The sequence below is a fragment of the Podarcis melisellensis genome, assembly GCF_964234715.1.
Source record: "Podarcis melisellensis genome assembly, chromosome: 13".
NCBI lineage: Eukaryota > Metazoa > Chordata > Lepidosauria > Squamata > Lacertidae > Podarcis > Podarcis melisellensis.
In genome coordinates this window covers 5,464,367-5,489,905 of record NC_138545.1, presented here as the reverse complement: position 1 = coordinate 5,489,905, position 25,539 = coordinate 5,464,367, and the positions used below count along the sequence as shown (strand labels likewise).

The window sequence follows — 25,539 nt, the reverse complement described above, 5'->3', positions numbered from 1 at the left end:
GTGCCATTTTGACCATCAGTCTAATCCCACAGTCTTTAGGGGGTGCTGGTTTTGACCCCCCCTCCCAAGTGGCTGTGCAGCCTCCTTCAAAGAGGATAGTCCTCCTGGCGGAAATGACTGGCAGAATCCGAGACCTGGGAGAAGAAGTTGTGGAGGAGGATTGGAAGAAATTTAAGGACTATTTACAAAAACACTGTAAATTGTATGAATGTTAGGAAAGATGTAAGATTAGCAACAATACGGCACCAATAAGTTAGTTAAAAGGAATATGAAGATAAATGTAATCAAAAGAAAAGATAAATTTTGGATAAACACTATGTTAAAATTAAGTTTTTAAAGTCGGGATCTAAATTATTTAAAATTAGGGATATAATATTGGAAAATTATATTATAAGAATTGAAACAAGGCAATAAATTGCTGGGTAAAGTTTGAGATTTTGGAATGCAGGAACGAGAGTTGCGAGGAAGGCCAATGAGGTGAATGAAATGTGGGTATTGAAAAATTATATGTTATTCTGTATGTTTTCTTTCTGTTTAAACAAAATTTTTAATAAATATTATTATAAAAAAACAAAAACAAAGAGGATAGTCCTCTATTTTAAAGCCATCAGAATGTTGGAAAGCTGTCTCTGTCTGAAGAGCCACCAGGTCCATTTTGAAGATAATTTATTATTATTATTATTATTATTATTATTATTATTATTATTTGCCGCCCATCTAACTGCGTTGCCGCAGCCACACTGGGCAGCTCCCAACAAAATATTTTAAACACAACAAAACACTAATCATTAAAAACTTCCTTATACAGGCGTACCTTGGAAGTCAAACAGCTCAGTTCTCGGATGTTTTGGCTCCCGAACGCCGCAAACCTGGAAGTGACTGTTCCGGTTGGCGAACTATTTTTGGAAGCTGAACGTCCGACGGGGCTTCCCATTGGCTGCAGGAGCTTCTGGCAGCTAACTGGAAACCGCGCTTTGGTTTTGGAAGTTGAACGGACTTCCGGAAAAGATTCCGTTTGACTTCCAAGATACGACTGTACAGGACTGCCTTCGGATGTCTCCTAAAAGTCAAATAGTTATCTCCTTGGCATCTGAAGGGAGGGTGTTCCACAGGGCGGGCGCCACCACCGAGAAGGCCCTCTGCCTGGTTCCCTGCAACCTCACTTCTCGCAGGGAGGGAACAGCCAGAAGACCCTCAGAGCTGGACCTCAGTGTCCGGGCAGAACGATGGGGGGTGGAGATGCTCTTTTCAGTATATAGGGCCGAAGGCCTTTAGGGTTTTAAAGGTCAGCACCACAAACCCTCAGGCAGAGAGGATGGGTGGGTTGGCCGTAAAGCTCTGCCTCACAAATAGAAGCTTCTGAGAACTTGTGCCTCAGGCTAAAGAATTTGCAGCACCCAGCTCTCTTCATCCTGTCCTGGTTTGCACCACCCCATTAAGGAATGCTAAGCTCAAACTGGTTTCACGTGTGGCCCTCTGTCAGCAGAGGCTGGACCATTAGAGAAACAGGGCTATGATCCAGCCTGCCTTCTTACAACTAGCTTCCTCCAGCCTTAGTCTTTTCATTGCTCCTTGGGGAGGAAGAGGACGGGGTCGAATCTAGACTTAGTTGGCTCCACCAGCCGTTGCCTCTGGCTCCCCCTGCTGTTGGCTCCCTGCCTCCTGCCCAGCCATCCCCATGGGAGTTAAAGGTAAAGGGACCCCTGACCATTAGGTCCAGTCGTGGCTGACTCTGGGGTTGCGGCGCTTATCTCGCTTTATTGGCCGAGGGAGCCAGCGTACAGCTTCCGGGTCATGTGGCCAGCATGACTAAGCAGCTTCTGGCAAACCAGAGCATCGCACGGAAACGCCGTTTACCTTCCCGCCGGAGTGGTACCTATTTATCTACTTGCACTTTGAGGTGCTTTCGAACTGCTAGGTTGGCAGGAGCAGGGACTGAGCAACAGGAGCTCACACCGTCATGGGGATTCGAACTGCCAACCTTCTGATCAGCAAGTCCTAGGCTCTGTGGTTTAACCCACAGCCCCACCCGCGGCCCCCTCTATTTCTTCACCCCTCGCTGATAACCTCTGGCCCGCATGACGCAGAGGGGCTATCTGGCAGATCTACTGCAGCCACCTCCCAGTTTCCACCGAAAGCATCTTGTTCGTCCGGTCCCTCATACCTCTCTCTGGACTTAACCTTTAGCCCACGAAGCCTCAAGAGGAGAACCACTGCAGGAGACGGCCGGCCGAGTCCAGCAGCGAAGAAGGAACCCTAATGGCTTCATACAAGGTCCAAGTGGCCACCGGGACGTTCTGGGGCTCGGGGACCTTCGACACCGTCTCCATCACCCTGGTGGGCTCGAGGGGCAGCAGCCCCAAGCAGACGCTGAACAACACTGGAAAGGACTTTGCCCCCGGAGCGGTGAGAGGATCTTGAGAGGTGGACTTTGGGGTGGGGTGGGGAGGCAGGGACTTTGGGGGGCCTGAGGAGGTCGTCTCTCCACTGTAATTCTTTATATATATATATATATGTAAATAATTTTTATCCGTTTTCCATTTAACAATATATAACCACATTATTATTTGAAGGAGCGTCTCCACCCCCATCATTCTGCCCAGACGCTGAGGTCCAGTGCTGAGGGCCTTCTGGCGGTTCCCTCACGGTGAGAAGCCAAGTTACAGGGAACTAGACAGAGGGCCTTCTCGGTGGTGGCACACGCCCTGTGGAACTCCCTCCCACCAGATGTCAAAAACAACTACCAGACTTTTAGAAGACATCTATTAATGTTTAATAGGTTATTGTATTTTAATGTTCTGTTGGAAGCAGCCCAGAGTGGCTGGGGAAATCCAGCCAGATGGGCAGGGTATAAATAATACATTATTATTATTATTATTATTATTATTATTATTATTATTATTCGCTTTACCTCTCTGGCTCTCTAGAGCAAGAATCAGCAATGTTTACCTCGCCTGGGCTGGCTCACTCCAGTAGAGATCCCTCTGTGGATTGTGCCCGTGATTTTCTGCGTCTGCGCAGATGCGATTTCCAGCACTGCGGAAGCGAATCCCCACGGGGACTCGCCGAGCAGGCGGCTTGGTCCGGGGGCGGCTCGGGGGCCAGTTAAACGACCCCCGTCGGCCGCTTGTGGCCCTTGGGCTTTAGGTTGTTGATCCCTGCTTTAGAGCCTGTCCACTTCCTTCCCTCCCGCCTCATAGATTTCAGAATTAACCTTTATATCATAGCATTCTATACGTTTTCCAATTCTAATTACACTCATTACGAAATACCTCAGAATTTAAATAAATATAAAAAAGGAAGAAAATTTCTCATTGCAAGTCTCCAGACTACCCTGCTAGTGATGTTTATTGCTTACAATGTTCTTTCAAATATGTTATAAATTTACTCCAGTCCTTTTGGAATACTTGATCATGCCTGTTTCTGATTTTTCTGTTTCTAAGTTCTGCAAAGTCCATCGTCTTCATCTGCCACTCTTCTTTCGTTGGTCCTTCTTGTTGTTTCTGTTTAGAATTCCACTTTTCAGTCTTTCCCTTTCTTTTTTCTCTGCCCACTTTTAGCAATATAATACAGTCCAATAATCAACTGCTACGTTATTTCAAATCCCACTCGTTTAACTCTCAGTTACCCCCGTTGCTGTTTGAGTCAGGGGGACAGAGGTAGCAACGGCAGTACTTACTTTAAAATCTCCTTTTCCCACTGAGCCTTGTGCCTTTTCTTCTGTGCTGCAGTCATGTACAGTGAGAGTAATTCTCACGGTTTTCCTATCTGGCCCCCTGGGGTCTAATCTCCAATATCTAGTCAGCAGGCTTTAGTCTTATATATCCCCCATAGTTCAAAAGGGGGTAAAACAAGCTGGAAACTTTACCGCTGCTCAAAGGCTTCTGGTTTTTTAACAAAAGTGTTTTTGAACATTTTCTTTAACTCAGTATATATCATTTCCCCAAAAGCCTTTTTTTTCAGGCTATAGATGATTTAATATTCCTTTTTTTAAATTTTTTTTATTAAATTTTCTTTTACAAATTATTCAACACAATCTTATTCTCGTATTTTACAATTTTTGAACTTCCACCAGCTCCTCCACCAATCATCCATATTTCTTATTCAGTACGCATTTTTCGTGTCTTGTATTGCCAGTTAATAGTAACTTAACACTTCTCTTTTTCTTTTACAGTACATCTTTAACAATCACAAAGCCTCTTTAAAATCACAAAGCCTCTGTACATCACATCTATTTTCCAGATAATCCGTAAACTTTCCCCAGTCCTCGATGAATTTGTGGTCTTTTTGGTATCTAATTTTCCCAGTCATTTTGTCCAATTCTGCGTAATCCATAAGTTTCATTCTCCACTCTTCAAGAGTCGGTAGATCCTCTTGCTTCCATTTTTGGGCCATTAAGGTTCTTGTTTCTGTTACTGCATATTGAAAAAGTTTATAATCCCTTCTGATTCTGTTATTCCTAACAAAAAGGCTTCTGGCTTTTTTACAAAAGTATAAATGCAAAAAGCCTTTACCTTTTTACAAGTCCACCCCATGCGGTAAAAGATACCTTCCTTTTCTTTGCATTTCCAACACTCCTTAGTTCTTGCCCTATACATTTTAGCAAAACATTTTAGTGGTGAATCAGCGGTTGCCCTTTTCTTTCCGCAGGTGGATGAATACAAGGTGCCCAGCGATGGGGAGCTGGGCCCGATTCTGCTAGTCCAGCTCCACAAGGAACCCTACCTCTTCTTCCCCGAGGACAGCTGGTACTGCAACTTTGTCCAGCTCGTCACCCCACAGGGAGAGACGTACCGCTTTCCCTGCTACCAGTGGATCGAGGGGTACACGACCCTGGAGCTGAGAGACGGGACAGGTGAGGCGCTAGGAGCATCCCTGCAGAGAAGGCCTTCGCTGGGACGGCGACGCAGGGCGAACTCTCCCAGGTCGCCAAGTCCCTTCTGCCGGGAATCACAGAGATAGTGTCATCATCCCACCCCATTGGTTAATAATAATAATAATAATTTATTATTTATACCCCACCCATCTGGCTGGGTTTCCCCAGCCACTCTGGGCGGCTTCCAACAGAATATTAAAATACAATAATCTATTAAACATTAAAAGCTTCCCTAAACAGGGCTGCCTTCAGATGCCTTCTAAAAGTCAGGTAGTTGTTTATTTCCTTGACGTCTGATGGGAGGGCGTTCCACAGGACGGGCGCCACCACCGAGAAGGCCCTCTGCCTGGTTCCCTGTAGCTTTGCTTCTCGCAATGAGGGAACTGCCAGAGGACCCTCGGAGCTGGATCTCAGTCCCGGGCAGAACGATGGGGGTGGAGACGCTCCTTCAGGTATACTGGGCCTTTGAGGCCGTTTAGGGCTTTCAAGCTTAGCACCTACACTTTGAACTGTGCTCAAAAACGTACTGGGAGCCAATGAAGGTCTTTCAGGACTGCTGTTATATGGTCTCGGCAGCCGCTCCCAGTCACCAGTCTAGCTGCCACATTCTGGATTAGTTGCAGTTCCCGGGTCACCTTCAAAGATAGCCCTTCATAGAGCGCATTGCAATGTGCAAGCGGGAGATAACCAGAGCATGCGTCACTCTGGCGAGACAGTCTGCGGGCAGGGAGGGTCTCATCCTGCATACCAGATGGAGCTGATAAACAGCCGCCCTGGACGCAGAATTGACCTGCGCCTCCATGGACAGCTGTGAGTCCAGAATATGTATCGTATGTGAACTCTTGGAGGTGGCTGGCATCGGTCGGCCCACTTCCCTCCAGAAAATAATTCCAGACTGTGGCCCCAAAGGCAGGGCTGGGGGCACCTTGTAGCTCAGAGGAAGAGCATTGCTTGGTCTGAAGTCCAACCACCGAGACGCCAAATATTGGAAGGGGTCAAACCCTATAAAAACCCCTAAGTCTGTTGTAAGTACAGTGGTACCTTGGTTTACAAGCTTAATCCGTTCCTGAAGTCTGTTCTTAAACCAAAGCATTCTTAAACCAGGTTTGTCTTCCTGATTTAATCCTGCCTTGTCATATGGGGCTGCTGTTGGAGATCTGGATCTATGCATTTAAATGAGCCTCCTATCCACTAGGCAGTTAGGGGACATGGGCCACAAATGTAGTCCCTCCGATGTCTCATTGTGTTCGTTCTTCTTGACCAGTCTGCTTCTGAGTATGTCTAGTCCAGTGTTTCCCAACCTTGGGCCTCCAGATGTTTTTGGCCTGCAACTCCCATCATCCCTCGCTAGCAAGACCAGTGGTCAGGGATGATGGGAATTGTAGTTCAAAAACAGCTGGAGGCCCAAGGTTGGGAAACACTGGTCTAGTCTATCCAAAATTTCGTTTTGAGTTGAGGGCTGCAATGACCTGAAACGGTTTGTTAAGGCGTATTCTTCCACAGAAAGGAAGTCCTCGCTGTCTCTTGTTGTTGTTGAGTCGTTTAGTCGTGTCCGACTCTTCGTGACACCCTGGACCAAAGCACGCCAGGCACTCCTGTCTTCCACTGCCTCCCGCAATTTGGTCAAACTCATGCTGGTAGCTCCGAGAACACTGTCCCACCATCTCGTCCTCCGTCTTCCCCTTCTCCTTGTGCCCTCCATCTTTCCCAACACCAGGGTCTTTTCCAGGGAGTCTTCTCTTCTCAGGAGGTGGCCAAAGTCTTGGAGCCTCAGCTTCAGGATCTGTCCTTCCAGTGAGCACTCAGGGCTGATTTCCTTCAGAATGGAGAGGTTTGATCTTCTTGCAGTCCATGGGACTCTCAAGAGTCTCCCCCAGGACCATAATTCGAAAGCATCCATTCTTCGGCTATCAGCCTTCTTTATGGTCCAGCTCTCACTTCAAAAGAAAAGAGACAAAAGGCTGTCTCTTGTAGGAGGCTGAATATCAAGGCGGGATGTATCTTTCATTTTTAAAATTGATGGGTCTTGTTTGTGATGGTCCGGCTGACTCATTTGGGATCTGTTTTGTTGTTTAGGTTTTTTTCCTTTTTGATCCTCTGTTCTTAGCATCCTATCACCCCTGGGAGCCACGAGGGGAGCTATTGGTCTTAAACTAAGGTGAAGTGAAGGCTTGAGGTGGGAGTTGGTAATGCAGGTGAGCTGTGTACAGGCAAGCTGCCAGCTAGCTCTGCTGAGGCTCTTTTTATTAGTACAATATGCAAAACCAGTCAGATACATTTTGGACTGTGACCTTTACATATCTTCCCGTCCCGAGATCAAGGGGTGGTACAAAGTTATTTTGGCACCTGTTTCCACTGCGTCACTCTGCTCTTGCACAATGTATCATGGAGACAAATGTCACAGACAGGCATGGCAGACCACTAAGAGAGCAAAGGTTAGATAGAGGGCATGATGTTCAGACAGCTGTGGCTTTGTCTGTGGGTGGAAGTATGCTCCACACCCGGCGGACATTCCTTCACCAAGGCGTGTTTTCCCATAGCAGCGGAGGACTCAATTTACAAAAATTAACAACAGGAAGCGGAACATGTTCTGCTTCCAAGGCAAAGTTCACAAACCAAAACACCTCCTTCTGGGTTTGCAGCGTTCTTAATCCAAGTTGTTCCTAAACTAAGCTGTTCTTAAACCAAGGCACCACTGTGAAACTCAGGACCTGGGAGGAGATGAAGTCCGGCCATTTATTGATCCGTCAGGGCATGTTCCGCCAAGTCTCGACCCCCTCCTTGTGGCAAGAGGGGGTATTTATAACTTTTTCACAAAGCATTTTAATTTCATCCAGTCACGTACATCATTGCCTCACTCAAGTTGTGAGATGTGTTTCAGGTTAGTACGCTTGCGCAATGAGCATCTGCTGATGCAGCTTTGATTCCCACCCATGGCCTCCGCACTGTTGTGTGCTGTGTTCCTTCTTGTAGCAACTTACGTTCTAGCTTTGTGCTATATCTTGTGATTTATGTATTAGCTGTATTTCTGCCCCGAACTTGCAGAATCAACAGTTTCTTAAGGCAGCAGTTTCTTAATTTCCCTATTAGCTTCTTAGCTCCCTATTAACTTTCCCTATTAGTTTCTTAATTTCTCTATTACCATAATTTCCCTATTAGCCACACACTCAGGGTTTCACAGGGGTACACATATTGTGGCCCTTTGTGCCACCCCCACACCGGTAGGGCTGGGAATGTCCCCCCGCCTAAAACCTTGGGGAACGAAGTTTGCTGGGCTGTGTTGTTGACAGTACTGAGCGAGACAGAGCGACGGTTTTGACCAGTGCCGGATTTACGTATAAGCTAAACAAGCTATAGCTTAGGGCCCCACTCTCTTGGGGGCCGCAAAAAAATTAAAGGGGAAAAAAACCTGTACACTTCCAAAATATAAGATAAAAAACAAATAAAATAAAAACCTACATACAGCAACAGTGTTTTGTGTTGTGTAGGCTCCTATGATGTGAGTCATGGGCCCCGCCTGCTAGCCTGCTCCCTAAAATATCACTGGTTTGGTCCTTTCTATATATAGGGTGCCTACATTCTGCATGGACTGGTTGCATGGCAACATGGGCAAATGGCTTTAGATACCTGCTAGGTCCATAAATTACCATATAGCATATATTCAACACAAAAAAACAGTGACAATTTGTTGTTGACAAAGGACAGCTGGACATATAAAGGGCCCCATTACCTTCAGTAGCTTAGGGCCTCATCAAACCTAAATCCAGCCCTGGTCTTCACTTGGTACAAGGGAGCTTTCTGTTTTTTCTGCGCACCGTTTACATTCCCCACAATGCCATGGGGTGAGGGAGGGACTCGGGGGCAAAATTAAAATGGCGGCAAGACTCGGGTCTGCTCAGAATGACACCCGTCTTGCCCATTGCAAAGTGGTTCTTTTAAAATGAGATTCAGAAGTACAGTGGTACCTCGAAACTCGAACGTAATCCGTTCCGGACAACCATTTGACTCCCGAAACGTTTTACTTCCGAGGTGCGGGTGACAGATAGGTTTTTGAACAGCGGAAGCCACACTGGACGTTTGTGTTCCGAGGAATTTTCAAAAACCGGAGCACTTATATCCGGGGTTTCGGTGTCTAAACGGAGCCGTTCGAGTTCCGAGGTACCACTGTTGTAAACAAAAATTGCCCTTTCCCTTATGGGGTATCCAAGAGCCCATATAGAGTCCTTACATAGGTTCCCTATTGGTAGGAGAAGATAACAGAGGCCAACCAGAGAATATTGAGAAGCAAAGCAGCTCATAAGCCTGATCTTTATTGATCTGTTGCAACAGGGTGCTCCCCTCACCCGCAGGAGAGGAGGAGGAACCCAGAAAAATGGCATGCAAGGCCTTATAAAGACTTTTGAAATTGCCACCCTGTAGATCAAGACCACCCCCAGAAACATCATACATACATCACAGAAGGGGTGTACCCTAAGACCACCCTTCAGATACATCACACCTACATCACAGAAAAGGCGGTCTAAAACAGAAATTTGAATATTGTTTTTCTCTTGTCGTTGTTTATCTCCTGTCTGGCAGGTTACTTGATTGGATTGCCTGGGTAGCCCGGCCAGTCTTTCGTAATGATAAATACTTAGTTCCTGGGCCAGGTCACAGGCTCACACCCTATTCATATCTTAAACGTGCCCTTAAGACAGGATTTGTGAGGAAAGAGACAATGGGGAGGCTTTTCCATTTCCCTTTGACCTTGCAGAGAAAACATTTGCTGAGTTTAGGAATCAAAATGGTTCCAGGTTGGCCTGCTGATCTATGTACTTGCTTGGTTGGTATGCTTATGAACATTACCATATATCTAAGACCTCAAAATTCCTATCACACCACAAGTGAGCGAGAAGATTAAAGATTTTATTCTAAACAGCAAGCAATATATGCGTACCAAGCGAGCACTTCAACCCGCCACTTGGAAGCTATCAAGAATTGGTGAAGTGACTTTCCCAGGTAGCCTCAGTTTGCATGGCCCCGCGGCCCATCAGTCCGTACACGAGCTTCTCAAAAACTCTGCCCGCAACCGATTTATAGATTGCAAGCCTGTGTGGCTTGCCCGACTGATTGCATGCAATTACTGGCTATGTGCCGATTATTTATTAGCCAGCCCCTCCCAATGCCTCGTTTTCTAACTCCTCGGGGATGAGGTCCCTTTGGCGCCCCTAATAAAATATTTCAGAAAATATTTCAAAAGTTGTTGGGCTTTGCCATTCAAATGGTGTGTATGGGCTATCTCATGTGATGGATTACGTGGGATAGGGCGTACCAGCTCCCCCCTCCAACATTTTATCGAAGTTGAGAAGTGTATTTTCCAGAACCACCCTGCGAACATGCTTTGCATATCAATTCTGAATTTTCCGTTGCCATAACCTGCTCTGGGACCTGTTGGCGAAGGGCGGGTCAGAATTTTAATAATCATAGTCAAATGAGGCTGTCGCTGCTCAGAGACACCTCAGACTTATTTCTTTGTTGGCAGTCGTAGCTCCCCGTTCCTCCACAGTGGTGTATCTGGCTCTCTCTTCCCCCACCTACACAACAACCCTGCGAGGCTGGCTTAGGCCAAGAGAGGGTGTTTGGCCCAAGGGGGCCCAGCGAGCTTTATGGCTGAGTGGGGATTTGAATCCTGACCTCGCAGGCCCTTGTCTGCTAAGCCACCCTCTCCAGTGGAAAGTTTTCATGTGTCAAATGCAAATGTCTTTTTAAGCAACAGTGCTCCGTTTCTTCTCTCCTTCCAGCCAAACTGGTTTGTGACGATGACGGAAACCAGTTGCTTCTGCACCACCGGGCAGAGGAGGTGAAGGCGAGACAGGAGGCGTACAGGTGAGGAGATCTTGCCTTCAGAGCTGTACCTCAGCAGGCACAGCACCTCTTTTGGGTGAAGAAGGTCCCTGGTTCGATCCCCAGGTGGAGCTGGAAGAGATACTGTATATTTTTCGCTCTATGAGACGCACCAGACCACAAGACGCACCTAGTTTTTGGAGGAGGAAAACAAGAAAAAAAATATTCTGAATCTCAGAAGCCAGAACAGCAAGAGGGATCGCTGTGCAGCGAAAACAGCAATCCCTCTTGCTGTTCTGGCTTCTGGGATAGCTGCGCAGCCTGCATTCGCTCCATAAGACGCACACACATTTCCCCTTACTTTTTAGGAGGGAAAAAGTGAGTCTTATAGAGCAAGAAATACAATACCTTGGAAAGCCTCTGCTGCCAGCCAGTGTGGGCAAAATTGAGTTCAATGCACCAATGACCCGACTCTGTAGAGAGCAGCTTCTCCTAAATATTTGTTTTGTTTTTTAAAAAATATTTTTTATTGGTTTTTCCATGTATACATCCTCTAACGATATTTCTCTAACAATTTTCCATATTCCACACACCACCTGCCCTGGACTTCCCTCATATTCCCATTTTGTTTTATTACTCACCCTGCGTGTTGTTTCCCAAAAATTTCCCGACACATACAGTTTTACTTTTTGTTATATGCAATTGTGTTTGTTTGTTCAAACCCTGCCAGTGAGCCCAATTCTTTATGTTGCCTCCTCATATATGTTGCAAATGGTTCCCATTCTCTCTTAAAGTCTTTGTTACCCTTTTCATGTAATTTATCTGTTCATTTTCCCGTCTCTGCATATTCCGTAAGTTTCCCTTGCCATTGTTCCGTCGTTGGTATTTCTTCTGTCTTCCAGGCTTGTGCTAATATAATTCTTGCTGCTGTTGTTGCATACATAAATGCTTCTTCTAAATACTTGTATTCACTTCCCTTCTCCTGACATGCAATGAGTCATTCGTTGCTGCTGCATGTCAGCCAGATCGGCGTAAATATTTCCCAATGAAATAGTCTTTCAGCAAACCCGGCGGAACAAAACGTGCTTGCCTACACTTCGTTTGGCGTTCTCCAAATATCACCACCCTCATAATTTAATTTGTAGGACCCCTTTCCATAGCAAAAGCCAAGCCTGAGGTGGTTTACAACATGAAGAGACCTACAAAAATAACCAAAGTAGCCATGAACGATAAATAAAACACGTCGAAAAGCACACTGCTATCGTTCGAACAATTCCCACATAAATCATTATAAGACTAATGGCTCATAACAGCTATCTGCCAATCACCCATTCCCACCCCCTTCTGAGTAATACCCCTCCCCACCTTCTCACTATATATAAAGGTCTGGTGACTTCTGTTTCAGTGTATCTGAAGAAGTGTGCATGCACACAAAAGCTCATACCAAGAACTAACTTAGTTGGTCTTTAAGGTGCTACTGGAAGGATTTTTTTTGTTTTGACTATGGCAGACCAACACAGCTACCTATCTGTAAATAATATTGATAACAGCAACAACAAAAACTCTAAACGATACCCCCACCCCAGAAGGACAGAGTTGAAAGATTTGGTTTTTGTTTTTAAAAGGGGGTGAATTTTGCAATACTAGTCCTTAAACATCTTGATTTCACACTTGTCAAGAGCTAGTCCCCTCACTCACTTCCAAGGACCTCACTGAGCCTCCCTGCCCCACCTGGAACAATTTATTCCAGATTGCAGTTTAATAGCTCAAATGATTATGGGGAACATGAATGCGGGATGTGTATGTAGAATCCCCGCACCTATAAATCTAGCATGTCAGGGAGAAGGGTTTTAACCTAGTTTTCTATGTGCGGGGATGAGGACGTTCTAGTCCGTTTCCACGATTAAGGGTTTGAGTGCCAATCCTTATGTAAAATACGCTCTCTGCGTTATTGAAATGATTTTCCTTTTTTAATCCCCCGAAAGAAAAAGACTCCCAAGCGGCTTATAGATTGTCTAAAAAGGAAGACATTCCCTGCTTTTCAGCTTCCGGTTTTTTATAAAAGGATACAGCACAAAAAGAGTGGGAGGGAGGAAGAAATAAGCAAGCTTAGGGTGATGGAGACGGTGTCGAAGGTCCCTGAGCCCCAGAACGTCCCGGTGGCCACTTGGACCTTGTATGAAGCCATTAGGGTTCCTTCTTCGCTGCTGGACTCGGCCGGCCGTCTCCTGCAGTGGTTCTCCTCTTGAGGCTTCGTGGGCTAATGGTTAAGTCCAGAGAGAGGTATGAGGGACTGGACGAACGAGATGCTTTCGGTGGAAACTGGGAGGTGGCTGCAATAGATCTGCCAGATAGCCCCTCTGCGTCATGCGGGCCAGAGGTTATCAGCGAGGGGTGAAGAAATAGAGGGGGCCGAAGGTGGGGCTGTGGGTTAAACCACAGAGCCTAGGACTTGCCGATCAGAAGGTCGGCGGTTCGAATCCCCGCGACGGGGTGAGCTCCCGTTGCTCGGTCCCTGCTCCTGCCAACCTAGCAGTTTGAAAGCACGGCAGTGCAAGTAGATAAATAGGTACCACTCCGGCGGGAAGGTAAACGGCGTTTCCGTGCACTGCTCTGGTTCGCCAGAAGCGGCTTAGTCATGCTGGCCTCATGACCCGGAAGCTGTACGCCGGCTCCCTCGGCCAGTAAAGCGAGATAAGCGCAGCAACCCCAGAGTCGGTCACGACTGGACCTAATGGTCAGGGGTCCTTTTACCTTTACCTTTTTTATTCAGTAATAATAATGTTATTATTTATACCCCACCCACCTGAGTTGCCCCAGCCACACAATAAAACATTAAACATTAAAAAACTTCTCTATACAGGGCTGCCTTCAGATGTATTCTAAAGGTTGTATAAGTTACTAATCTACCGGTTGATCACAAGCTGTCCCTGTTTGATCCTGGTTGATCATGTGATCTCCATCGATTGATTCCCCCCTCCCCTAAAAAAACTCAACAACTCTGGTCAATCCAATGGGTAGATCAGTGCCAGTTTATTTATAGTGGGAGTAGATCGCAGTCTCTTGGAAGTTGGACACTCCTGTCCTAAGGGAGAGCAAGACATTCTGGGATCAAATAAAAAACCAGGACGGCTTCTATAAATCTAGAACTGCCCCTGGAAAACAGGGACACTCAGAGGGGGTTTGCTATTGTTGAGGGTATCTCGTCTTCTGCTGTTTCGCATGAACCCACTACAACAAGATTAGTGGGAAAACAAACTTTATCCTCAATGAGGTCTAGGAGCCTGCGCAGAGCGGTAGCTAACTCCTCCAGCCTGGGTACAGCTAGGCCAAGTGCCAGATATTTAGCTGATAATGCATATATTACTGGCGTGGGGATAGAAAACCAGGGTGGAGGGGAAATGGAGGCCGAATGACTGGGATGGCGAGCAGGAACGCCCCACGCTGCAACAATTTGTTGCAGACACCATGCCTTTATTTCGAACAGAGGGGTGTTCCAACACAGGGTCTCTAATCTGCATTCTGAAGCGGCAGAAATCAGACGCTAGAGATTTTAAAACAAACACTTTTCAAATTTTTCCAATTTTTCGCAATCAATAGCCTTGCGGCTACTATTGCATATAAATATAATGTCTTCTTCCTTTAGACTTCCTGGTACTATTCCCAATAAATTGGAAAAGTGGTATTATACCGACAAAAATAGAGTGGCTTGCCAAATTATTGGAGTACTACAATATATCCAAAACAATGGGAGAAATTGGAAGGATCTCAAAAAAGAATATAGACAGGGACTGGAAGGTGTTTAAAGGATACCTGCAAAACCATATTGAAAAATCAGAACTCTTATTAGAATAAACAAGTTCCATTTTAAATACTGGAATACTAAATAAGATGGATAACGATGTGTAATAGAAAAAGAAGCATGGAATTAGGTGAAAGGTGTGCGAAAGAAAGTAATAGAAGTGGAAAGAAATTGCAATTGAGTAGATTGGAAGTCTAACACAAAGGTGGGGTGAGGGGTGGTGATGGGAAAAGGAAGTATCTGTGGGATTGAGTGGGGGTATGTTTGAACATTTTTAAGGATTGTATGAAATGTATGTTTGTATATTTGCAATATGTGTGTATTAATGCTGAATTATTTTAACAATAAAAACTTTTCAAAAAATAATAATCAAACAAAACAAACTTCTCCCCATTGAAATCTTGATTTTAAAAACCAGGTGGGCAGAATTTGCGCCGGGGATGCCTCATTGCCTGGCTGTGGAGAACATCGAGGAGCTGAACACTAACGTGAAGTTTTCCTTTACCAAGCTCAGCACCTTTCTCCTGCGATCAAAACTCACGTGAGTCCCAAAAGCGGAAAGCCAGCATTGGTTTTGAATTGATTTTAGAATGTTGTGTTACTTTTATTGCTGTTAGCCGCTCTGAGCCCGGCTTTGACTGGGGAGGGCGGGATATATATATAAAAAAATGTCTATCTCTATCTGTCTTGACTTTTTGGGTGTTGAACAAGCTGGTCTGCTCCTTTTTGGGTCCTGAGCTGTGATGCTTTGCCACACACTGGAATCGGTGAACAGGGGTTATCGCAGCCGGTTATCGCCATTGCTATCGGTCCTTTTGCAACCGAGGCAAGAGCAGGGAGGGAATTTTTTCCCGAGCCTGAGGGCCACGTCCAGTCTTCAGCAGCATTCCGAGGGCCGCAGGCCAGTGGGCGGGCAGGTCCAGAAGTGACTTCTTTGCAAAATATGATGGCGGCTGCAGCCAGAGGCAGAAATGCATCCCAAATTTTCTAGGGCAGTTGCCCTAATAATGTACGCAAACATGCATCTACGAGGGGAAAGTGTGCATAAGAATGACTGGCAATAGCACACACAAAATGCATTATATTGGAGGGAACTGCGTTTTGTTTCGTTTTAAAAAGAGTGCATTATGCATTTAAAAATTGCTTGTTGCGTTTATATTCCACCTTTTACTCCAAGGAGCTCAAGATGGGCTGTGTGGTTCTTCTCCCCCTCCTCATCTATGGCCCTTATGTTTCCCTCCCCTTACAGTTTTGACTTTTAAAATGAGACTGCATTTCAAATTACACTTTAAAATGTATTTTAATTTTTTTTCTTATTATGTTTTTACTGAAATTTTATTGGTGTTAGCCGCCCTGAGCCTCGCTCTGGCGGGGAGGGTGGGGTATAAATAAAATTTATTATTATTATTATTATTATTATTATCATTATTATCATTATTTTCATTATTATCATTATTATCATTATTATTATCAGAATAGAGCATGCACTGCCAGAGTGGCGCATGCTCTAGTTATCTTTCGCTTGGACTACTGCCATGCGCTCTATGTGGGGCTACCTTTGAAGGTGACCCGGAAACTGCAACTAATCCAGAATGTGGCAGCTAGACTGGTGACTGGGAGCAGCTGCCGAGACCACATAACACCTGTCTTGAAAGACCTACACTGGCTCCCAGGATGTTTCCGAGCACAATTCAAAGTGTTGGTGCTGACCTTTAAAGCCCTAAACGGCCCTGTATACCTGAAGGAGCATCTCTACCCCCATCGTTCAGCCTGGACACTGAGGTCCAGCTCCGAGGGCCTTCTGGCGGTTCCCTCGCTGCAAGAAGCCAAGTTACAGGGAACCAGGCGGAGGGCCTTCTCGGTAGTGGCACCCGCCCTCCCACCAGATGTCAAAGAGAACAACAACTACCAAACTTTTAGAAGACATCTGAAGGCAGCCCTGTTTAGGGAAGCTTTTAATGTTTAATAGGTTATTGTATTTTAGTGTTTTGTTGGAAGCCGCCCAGAGTGGCTGGGGAATTTATTATAAATTTATTATAAATAATAAATTATTATTATTATTATTATTATTATTATTATTATTATTATTATTATTTAATTCCCACAGCAACCCTGTGAGGTAGGCTAGGCTGAGAGAGGCAGTGACTGGCCCAAGCTTACGCCCAGTGAGCTTCACAGCCTTGTAGGGATCCGAACCCTAGTTTCCCAGGTCCTGGTCTTGACACAATTGCACCACACTGAACGTTGAATTTTCTGTTGAATTTTCACGAGAGGAAACCAGAAACGGACAGGCATTGAGGGCAGGAGTCCGGGGCCCCACTCAGCAGAATGAAAACAACCCTCCTCTCCCCCCAAAATAACACCCGGCAGGGCTGTCTTACCGCATTTTGAAGTCATGGGATGGAATAATGCACGCGGGCTGTCTCCTGCATCGAAGGGGGTTAGACTAGATGAGCCCTGGGGGTCCCTTCCAACTCTGCAATTTAAGTCCAAAGTCCGAAAACACTTCACTGACCGTCACTGTGCAAACAGGCATGCTGTGCTACTTTGCCAGCGAGATTCCTGCCCCAAGGTCTCTTTCGCAAGGGGACCTGAGCTAAGATAGCAGCCCCCGTTTCCAGTTCAGCCAGCAAGACAGGGTGGTAATTTGCAATGCCAAAAGCAAAAGATTGCCGTTTGAGGACCAGCCACATTCCTAGTAAGCTGATCTCCAACTGCCCCCATTCCCTCGTTGTTAATTCTATGCTATGAAGCAGCAAATAATTGCTATGAAGCATGTTAATGGAGAAATCTGAGGGCTCCCTTGGACAAAAAACAAGGACACCAGCCAGGAATACCAGAGCGAAACAGCAGCCAGTAGGCTTGGTCTTGATTGAAGACTGTCGCGACAGGACTCCCACCTGCCACCAGGTGGAACAAGATGGAAGCCCCTACAAAAGAGAACCCAAAGTTTTATTAGCTGCTAATCCCCATGTTGGGACACGGGTGGCGCTGTGGGTTAAACCACAGAGCCTAGGACTTGCCGATCAGAAGGTTGGCGGTTTGAATCCCCACAACGGGGTGAGCTCCCGTTGTTCGGTCCCTGCTCCTGCCCACCTAGCAGTTCGAAAGCACGTCAAGTGCAAGTAGATAAATAGGTACCGCTCTGGCGGGAAGGTAAACGGCGTTTCCATGCGCTGCTGTAGTTCGCCAGAAGTGGCTTAGTCATGCCGGCCACATGACCCGGAAGCTGTACGCCGGCTCCCTCAGTCAATAAAGTGAGATGAGCGCCACAACCCCAGAGTCAGTCACAACTGGACCTAATAGTCAGAGGTCCCTTTACCTTTACCTTTAATCCCCATGTTACACCCCCCCAAACTACAACACTAATACATCACTTTTACATCATGAAAGGGGAGGTCTGGTGGCCGTAATCTGAGCATCCTGGACCCTGCCCCATGGTTCCCCTTGCCCTCCACCAAACACCCATCAAGTGAAACAAAAGAGATCTTTACATTTCCCTATTTCTGGAATGGCTACCTGTCTGGCACTCAGGTATCAGGATGCCAGGGATTATCACTCGGGCAGAGGGGCTGCTGAGTAGCTGAGCACACATGTCTATGAATTTCTGAAGTGTTCCCAGTGAGCCAGTACATAGATACAGTTATCAGTGAATTCTTACATTTGGTATCGTGCAGCAAAGGCCCTTTGAATAGATAGGAAGAAACTGTGATGAAGTGTTTTGTGGCGACAAATCACAAAAGTCACAAAAGTGATTGTGCTGATTTTGGTAGTGGGCTGCATGTGCATGATATCTGCTGGAGGGGCAACACCCCCCAACCTATACATAAATTCCTGCAACAAGCAGCAGCTGTTGGCACTCAGCTCCATGGACCTCAGCTGTCGCCCATTCTTCTCTCCCTCCTCTTCTCCCCACACCACACGGGGTTGGTCTAGATGACCCTCCGGTGTCCCTTCCGACTCTTACGGTTCTGTGGTTCCTTTAGACTGATGGAGGTGAAGCTGAAGGGGTTCATGGACTGCCAGGAGTCTTGGAAGAAAATGGAAGACATCCGGAAGGTTTTCTGGTTCAACAAGACCCCCGTTTCCGGTAGGTGCCTCTTTGCACATGCACGAGCGCTATCAAATATGACGTTCTTAGAAAGGATTGAAGCCATTTTCCCAGGATAGAACAGGCACATTTGAAAGAGGAGCAGTCTGGATCTTTGGGATGTGGGACTCTGCTGTATACCATGGGTCCCTTTAACTCAATATTGTCTACACCGACTGCCAGCGACACTCCAGGTTTTCAGGCACAGGAAATGCCGTTAAGGGACATGGGTGGCGCTGTGGGTTAAACCACAGAGCCTAGGGTTTCCCGATCAGAAGGTCGGTGGTTCAGATCCCTGCGACGGGGTGAGCTCCCGTCGCTCAGTCCCTGCTCCTGCCAACCTAGCAGTTCGAAAGCACGTCAAAGTACAAGTAGATAAATAGGTACCACTCTGGCAGGAAGGTAAGCAGCATTTCCGTGCGCTGCTCTGGTTCGCCAGAAGCAGCTTAGTTATGCTGGCCACATGACCTGGAAGCTGTACGCCGGCTCCCTAGGCCAATAAAGCGAGATGAGCACCGCAACCCCAGAGTCGGTCACGACTGGACCTAATGGCCAGGGGTCCCTTTACCTTTAATGGAAATGCCGTTAGGGACTGAACTTGGGACCTTCAGTGTGCAAAGGAGATTCCACAGCCCTTCCCCGCCTTGCAGCTTTCTACAGGCCAAAATTCAACAGGTGTAGCCTTTCCAGGAAAGGAGCTAGATTGAAGTGGGAAGCTTCCTCTCCCAGATTCAGACCTAGCTTGTCACTGATACAAGTACATGAGCCCTGCAAGGTTAAAAAATGTTCAGACGTAGTCCAAGGGTTCCTGTTTCTCAGAAGGCTTCTGGGCACAGTTGAGGAGGAAACAGGATCCTGCCAAATATTGCCCAGTACGTCCAGCGCTGCAGGCGGTGTGCTGCAAATCGCAAACAGGCAGAGTGTTGTTGTGCTCAGCTTTCGGCATTCCCATCTGCTTGGACCCTGGGCGAACAGGATGGTGGAGTGGGTGAGCCTCTGGGCCTGATCCAGCACAAACTGGTTAGATGCAGAGGAGTGGTGGGGGTCACCAGCTGCCCAAGGGAAGATGGCTCAGAGCCAAGGGGGTGGGACAACGTTGAGTGGTCAGAAGTAGAAGAGGGAGCAGACTGGGAAGAGATGGTGTTGGAACCTGAAGAGGCAACAGGGCTTAGTGAGGAGGAAGAGGATCTGGCAGAGAGCAGTCCAGAATCAGAGGCAGGAGTGGAGGCTGGAGAGGAGGGAGGCCAAGAGATGAGTCTGGCTGGCGAAGAGTCACAGGTGTCTCCCCCTCCTGCTCCAACAAGCTCCCTGTTGTGTTCTGAAGGCAAGGAAAAGGACTGGACCCTGATTATTAAAATGGACACGGGGCTTGGCCAGCAAGACTCTGGGCATAGCTGTCAATAAGGGACCAGCAGCCTCGAAAATAAGGCATCAGCAGCCAAAATAAGGGATTTTCAGAGCACAGGTATGTTCAACTTCTGAGCCCCTCCGAGCCAGAGGCAGAAAGCCCAGCCAGCAGCCAAACGAAGCCTCAAGCGGTGGTTCCCACAGCGCAGCAACCCGGCAAAGCGGATGCAGCAAGGGAAACCACCGTCACCTCTCGGCTGGGAAGCGCTGAGCAAAGGCGAGTCCCCAGGCAACGCGGCCGATTTGATTGGCACAAGGCATGCAAGCTCCACCCCCCAGTCGTTCTTAGACTCCTTATTGGGTGAGCAACGCAGCCAAGCAATACAGTTGGAGCCTCCCTGGCCGGCAGGGAGGGAGGGAGAGGAGCTGCTTCCTTGGAAACCCAGGAAATTTAAGGGACATCATCAATAAGAGACAGCAGCTGGACACGGCGCTGGGATAAGGGAGTTTCCCACCAAATAAGGGACAGTTGACAGCTATGACTCTGGGAGGAAGTGCCAATAGCCACTCCCTCATCCAGGCCATTTTATTAACAAAAGAACTCTTGCACAGCATTTGTAAGAACCAATTGTATTTCCTCTGAGCATTTTAATCACCACGGGACAAAGTCAGATCAGAAGTATCATTTTAACTACAAAGAACTAATTTGAGCATGCATACATGTTTAAGGCTAAATAAACAGGACTCAAGGAGGAATGCATTTGGCAAACCCTGGGGGTCATAAACAGGCAGTAAACAGGAAAGGAAAGACAGGCATTTTTATCACCTCCATGCGAAACTCTGTTTCCTGGCCCTAAGATTAACAAAACCACATCAAAGCTACCTCCTATCTTTATGGCCCAGGATGCCTGGTGAAGCAACTGGTCTGTGTACGTGACTTGTCAAGCCTAGAGAAAATGGGGCAGAGATGCAGAGGCTTGTGGGGTTGAATCAGAACTCATTTCAAATGACCCAAGCCCAGTCAAAGCAATGCTTTCATCGCCGACACAATGGCTTGCTTCATTGTTCATAATTCCTCATAGCAATCCCACCTGACCACCACACTCCCCTCCCCACTTGTCTCCCAGAACCAGAAGAGGCGTGAAAAGGGCAGAGGAGAGGTTTGTTGGCTGCAGACAGGCCCAGTCTCCAATTACTTGGGGGGAATCCTACAGAGGAGGGAACTTAGGCAGCTGTGGGGAGGCGGGAATCTTCAGTCTTGGCAACTGCTTCATGGGGGCAAGAACCTCCGGAGCTGAGCTCCTGTGCTCATTATTCCTGACACTCCTGTGCAGATCCTGTTTTTGCATTTGAAAAAAGAGTTGACTCCAACTTGCTCGGTGTGATTTTCTGCTGGCTTGCTCTTGCCATCTAACGCTTGAGAGTGGACCAGGAGCCCTGTGTTATACCCTCCCCACACCCCATCCCTGCCTCCAGTTGCATGGCGAGTTCCAGGCTAAATAAGGCCACAACTTTATTGGTTACAGGTGATGAGCGGTATTGGCTTGGGCATTGGTCCTAACCGACTATATCCGACTTCAGCCCGTCCGCTTGAAGTCCAGGAAGGGTTAACCACCAGTAGGGGGAGTCCTGCTGATGCACATCAACTAGGAACTCCCCCGGGGTCACTGATAGGGGGCGTGCCTTAGGCCCTCACCTCCATAGGCTGCAGACAGGGTCATGCCCCCCGGAATCTTTTATCGGACTACCCTTCAATATGCAGGGCAGGTGATGGCCCTACCTCCCCTCTTCCATCTACATAACAATAACAATACCAATGCCTAACCGCCAATACCAAGAAAGTTGTGACGATTGCTATGAGGTAGGCAAAAAATCAAGTGGCTTCTGCCAATTTGCCAAGCATAGCTGTCAACCGTCCCTTATTTGGCGGGAAACTCCCTTATCCTAGCGCTGTGTCCCGCTGCTGTCCCTTATTGATGATGTCCCTTAAATTTCCCGGGTTTCAAAGGAAGCAGCTCCTCTCCCTCCCTCCCTGCCGGCCAGGGAGGAGGGATGCTCCAACTGTGTTGCTTGGCTGCGTTGCTCACCCAATAAGAAGTCTAAGAGTGACTGGGGGTGGAGCTTGCATGCCTTGTGCCAATCAAATCAGCCGTGTTGGCTGGGGACTCGCCTTTGCTCAGCCCTTCCCAGCGGAGAGGTGACGGTGGTTTCCCTTGCTGCATCCCCTTTGCCGGGTTGCTGCGCTGTGGGAACCACCGCTTGAGGCTTCGTTTAGCTGCTGGCTGGGCTTTCTGCCTTTGGCTCAGAGGGGCTCAGAAGTTGAACATACCTGTGCTCTGAAAATCCCTTATTTTGGCTGCTGATCCCTTATTTTCGAGGCTGCTGGTCCCTGATTTTCAAATCTGCAAGTTGACAGCTATGTTGCCAAGTCAAAAAAAATCCTACCAGGCCAACCTCAACAGCGACCAACCGAGGTCCATAGCAAGCTCAAGGACGAAAACCTTAAAGGGCCGGAGGGTGGGAAACAGGAGCAGCTGGAGGCAGCAAAAGAGGGAAATCCCCAGCTGCCCCTGCATTAAATAGGGCAGGCCACGCCCCCCGAGCCAGCCAATTGGCTGTCCAGGGGATGACGTGTCCGGGGATTCCCTCAATTGCGCGGAGGCTGCGCACCAGCTGCCACGCGCGCAACACCACCTCCTTTGCAGGGTGGAAGTGGTTTTCTAAACAGCACCTCCCCAGACTTGGAGAGTCTTTTAAGAAGCTTCTCTACGTCCCCAGAGTACGTTGCCGATCACTGGCAAGAAGACGCTTTCTTCGGCTCCCAGTATCTCAACGGCGTCAACCCCGTGGTGATCAAGAAATGCACCCAGATCCCAAGCAATTTCCCCGTGACCCAGGAGATGGTTGCCGCGTCTCTCGGGGCATCCACCACCCTACAAGAGGAAATCCAGGTGACTAAATTCTTTCACCCCTTGCTTCTCCGAGTGAATAGCCGCTGCGTATTTCCACGGCAAAATAGGCTCCAAACTTGTCTCAAGAGGCGGCTGGGATGTCCCACCTGCCAAAGCTGGCTGCATCTTAGCAGCCAGAGAAAACTTCTCCCATCCAAGGGGATGTGTGTTGCGTTCCAAAGGCAAGGAAGGATTGGACCCTGATTAGTAAAATACACACGAGGCTTGGCCAGCAAGACTCTGGGAGGAAGTGCCAATAATAATCTGTTACACCCTGGCGCAGGTCCCTTTTATTAACAAAAGAGCTTTTAACACAGCGCTTGTAAGAACCAATCAAATGTCCTCTGAGCATTTCAAAAAAACCTACCACGTGGGTACAAAGTTAGATCAAAGAAATCCTTTCAACTACAAAGACTACTTTGAGCATGCATACATGTTTTAGGCTAAATAAAACAGGAACCAGGGAGGAATGCACTTAGCTAAGCGTGGAGGTCATAAACAGGCAGTAACAGGAAAGGAAGGACAGGTTGTATTTACCATCTCCTTGTGAACTCTCTTCCTGAACTCTCTTCCTGGCCCTAAGATTAAACGGCCTCAGTCCAGTATACCTGAAGGAGCATCTCCACCCCCATCGTTCTACCCGGACACTGAGGTCCAGTGCCGAGGGCCTTCTAGCGGTTCCCTCATTGCGAGAAGCCAAGTTACAGGGAACCAGGCAGAGGGCCTTCTCGGTGGTGGCACCCGCCCTGTGGAACACCCTCCCACCAGATGTCAAAGAGAAAAACAACTACCAAACTTTCAGAAGACATCTGAAGGCAGCCCTGTTTAGGGAAGCTCTTAATTTTTAATAGGTTATTGTATTTTAGTGTTTTGTTGGAAGCCGCCCAGAGTGGCTGGGGAAACCCATCCAGATGGGCGGGGTATAAATAATAAATTATTATTATTATTATTATTATTATTAGATTAACAAAACTAACAAACGCTACATCAAAGCTACCTCCTATCTTTATGACCCAGGATGCCTGGTGAAGCAACCGGTCTGTGTTTCAGAATGCTTATACGTGCCTGTCAGGCGTAGAAAATGGACAGTAGAAAACATGGACAGAGATGCAGAGGTTTGTGGGATTGAATCAGAACTCATGTCAAATGGCTCAAGCCCAGTCAAAGCAGTGCTTTCATCGCTGACACAATGGCGTGCTCCATTTTTCATAATTCCTCATAGCAATCCCACCTGACCCCCACAATGTGGACGACCTGCATCAGTGGCTACTGACCCTCGTGGCCATGCGCTCCCGCTGTGGCTGGAGGTGCTGTTGCTTCTGAGCACCAGTTTCTGGAAACCACACGAGTGGAAAGCACTTTTGGGCTCAGGTAATGCTTTCAGGTTTCATAGAATCCTAGAGTTGGAAGAGACCACAAGGGCCATCGAGTCCAACCCCCTGCCAAGCAGGAAACCCCATCAGAGCACTCCTGACATATGGTTGTCAAGCCTCTGCTTCAAGACCTCCAAAGAAGGAGACTCCACCACACTCCTTGGCAGCAAATTCCACTGTCGAACAGCTCTTACTGTCAGGAAGTTCTTCCTAATGTTTAGGTGGAATCTTCTTTCCTGTAGTTTGGATCCATTGCTCCATGTCCGCTTCTCTGGAGCAGCAGAAAACAACCTTTCTCCCTCCTCTATGTGACATCCTTTTATATATTTGAACATGGCTATCATATCACCCCTTAACCTCCCCTTCTCCAGGCTAAACATGCCCAGCTCCCTTAGCTGTTCCTCATAAGGCATCGTTTACAGGCCTTTGACCATTTTGGTTGCCCTCCTCTGGACACGTTCCAGTTTGTCAGTGTCCTTCTTGAACTGTGGTGCCCAGAACTGGACACAGTACTCCAGGTGAGGTCTGACCAGAGCAGAATACAGTGGCACTATTACTTCCCTTGATCTAGATGCTATACTCCTCTTGATGCAGCCCAGAATTGCATTGGCTTCTTTAGCTGCCGCGTCACACTGTTGGCTCATGTCAAGTTTGTGGTCAACCAAGACTCCTAGATCCTTTTCACATGTACTGCTCTCAAGCCAGGTGTCACCCATCTTGTATTTGTGCCTCTCATTTTTTTTTGCCCAAGTGCAATACTTTACATTTCTCCCAGAAGGTTTCCCAGAAGAGGCCTCCGGTTGGCCACTGTGGCAGCAGGAAGCAGGACCAGATATGCCGGACTAGACTCTTACCTTCTCGCGTTCTTATCACGCCTCTTTGGGCTACCTTATTTCCATCGCGCAGCGATGACACAAACTAGCTCTTGTTTTTTCTTCCTCCCTGACCCTAAAAGAAAGGGAACGTTTACATCGTGGATTACAAGATCCTGCAGGGCATCCCGACGAACACGATTCAAGGGCAGCGGCAATACATGGCGGAACCTCTCTGCCTCCTGTACCAGACGCCTTCCGGGGAGCTCCTCCCCCTAGCTATCCAGGTAAGCAGCCAGCCAGGTAAGCACGGCAGGACGTCAGAATTGAGCCCATTGAAACCCACTCCCTGACTCTCTGGCAACTGCAGCCTGGCCACAGGCCTTCCAATTCCTCCTCTGTTGCTTTAGGGCAGGGGTCTGCAACCTTTAAGACAAAAAGAGCCACTTGGACCCGTTTCCGAAG

At 47.5% G+C, this 25,539-nt stretch overlaps 1 protein-coding gene across 1 annotated transcript in view; it reads left to right on the top strand.

The window, feature by feature from the left end:
* Positions 1 to 25,539, top strand: part of LOC309355737 (polyunsaturated fatty acid lipoxygenase ALOX15B-like) — a 43,140-nt gene that overhangs the window by 7,605 nt on the left and 9,996 nt on the right. The window contains exons 4-10 of the mRNA XM_081886829.1: positions 2,188 to 2,406; positions 4,651 to 4,855; positions 10,657 to 10,741; positions 14,920 to 15,042; positions 18,488 to 18,591; positions 22,717 to 22,889; positions 25,218 to 25,361. Coding sequence (XP_081742955.1) covers positions 2,188 to 2,406; positions 4,651 to 4,855; positions 10,657 to 10,741; positions 14,920 to 15,042; positions 18,488 to 18,591; positions 22,717 to 22,889; positions 25,218 to 25,361 — 1,053 coding nt within the window. The remainder of the gene's footprint in view (positions 1 to 2,187; positions 2,407 to 4,650; positions 4,856 to 10,656; positions 10,742 to 14,919; positions 15,043 to 18,487; positions 18,592 to 22,716; positions 22,890 to 25,217; positions 25,362 to 25,539) is intronic.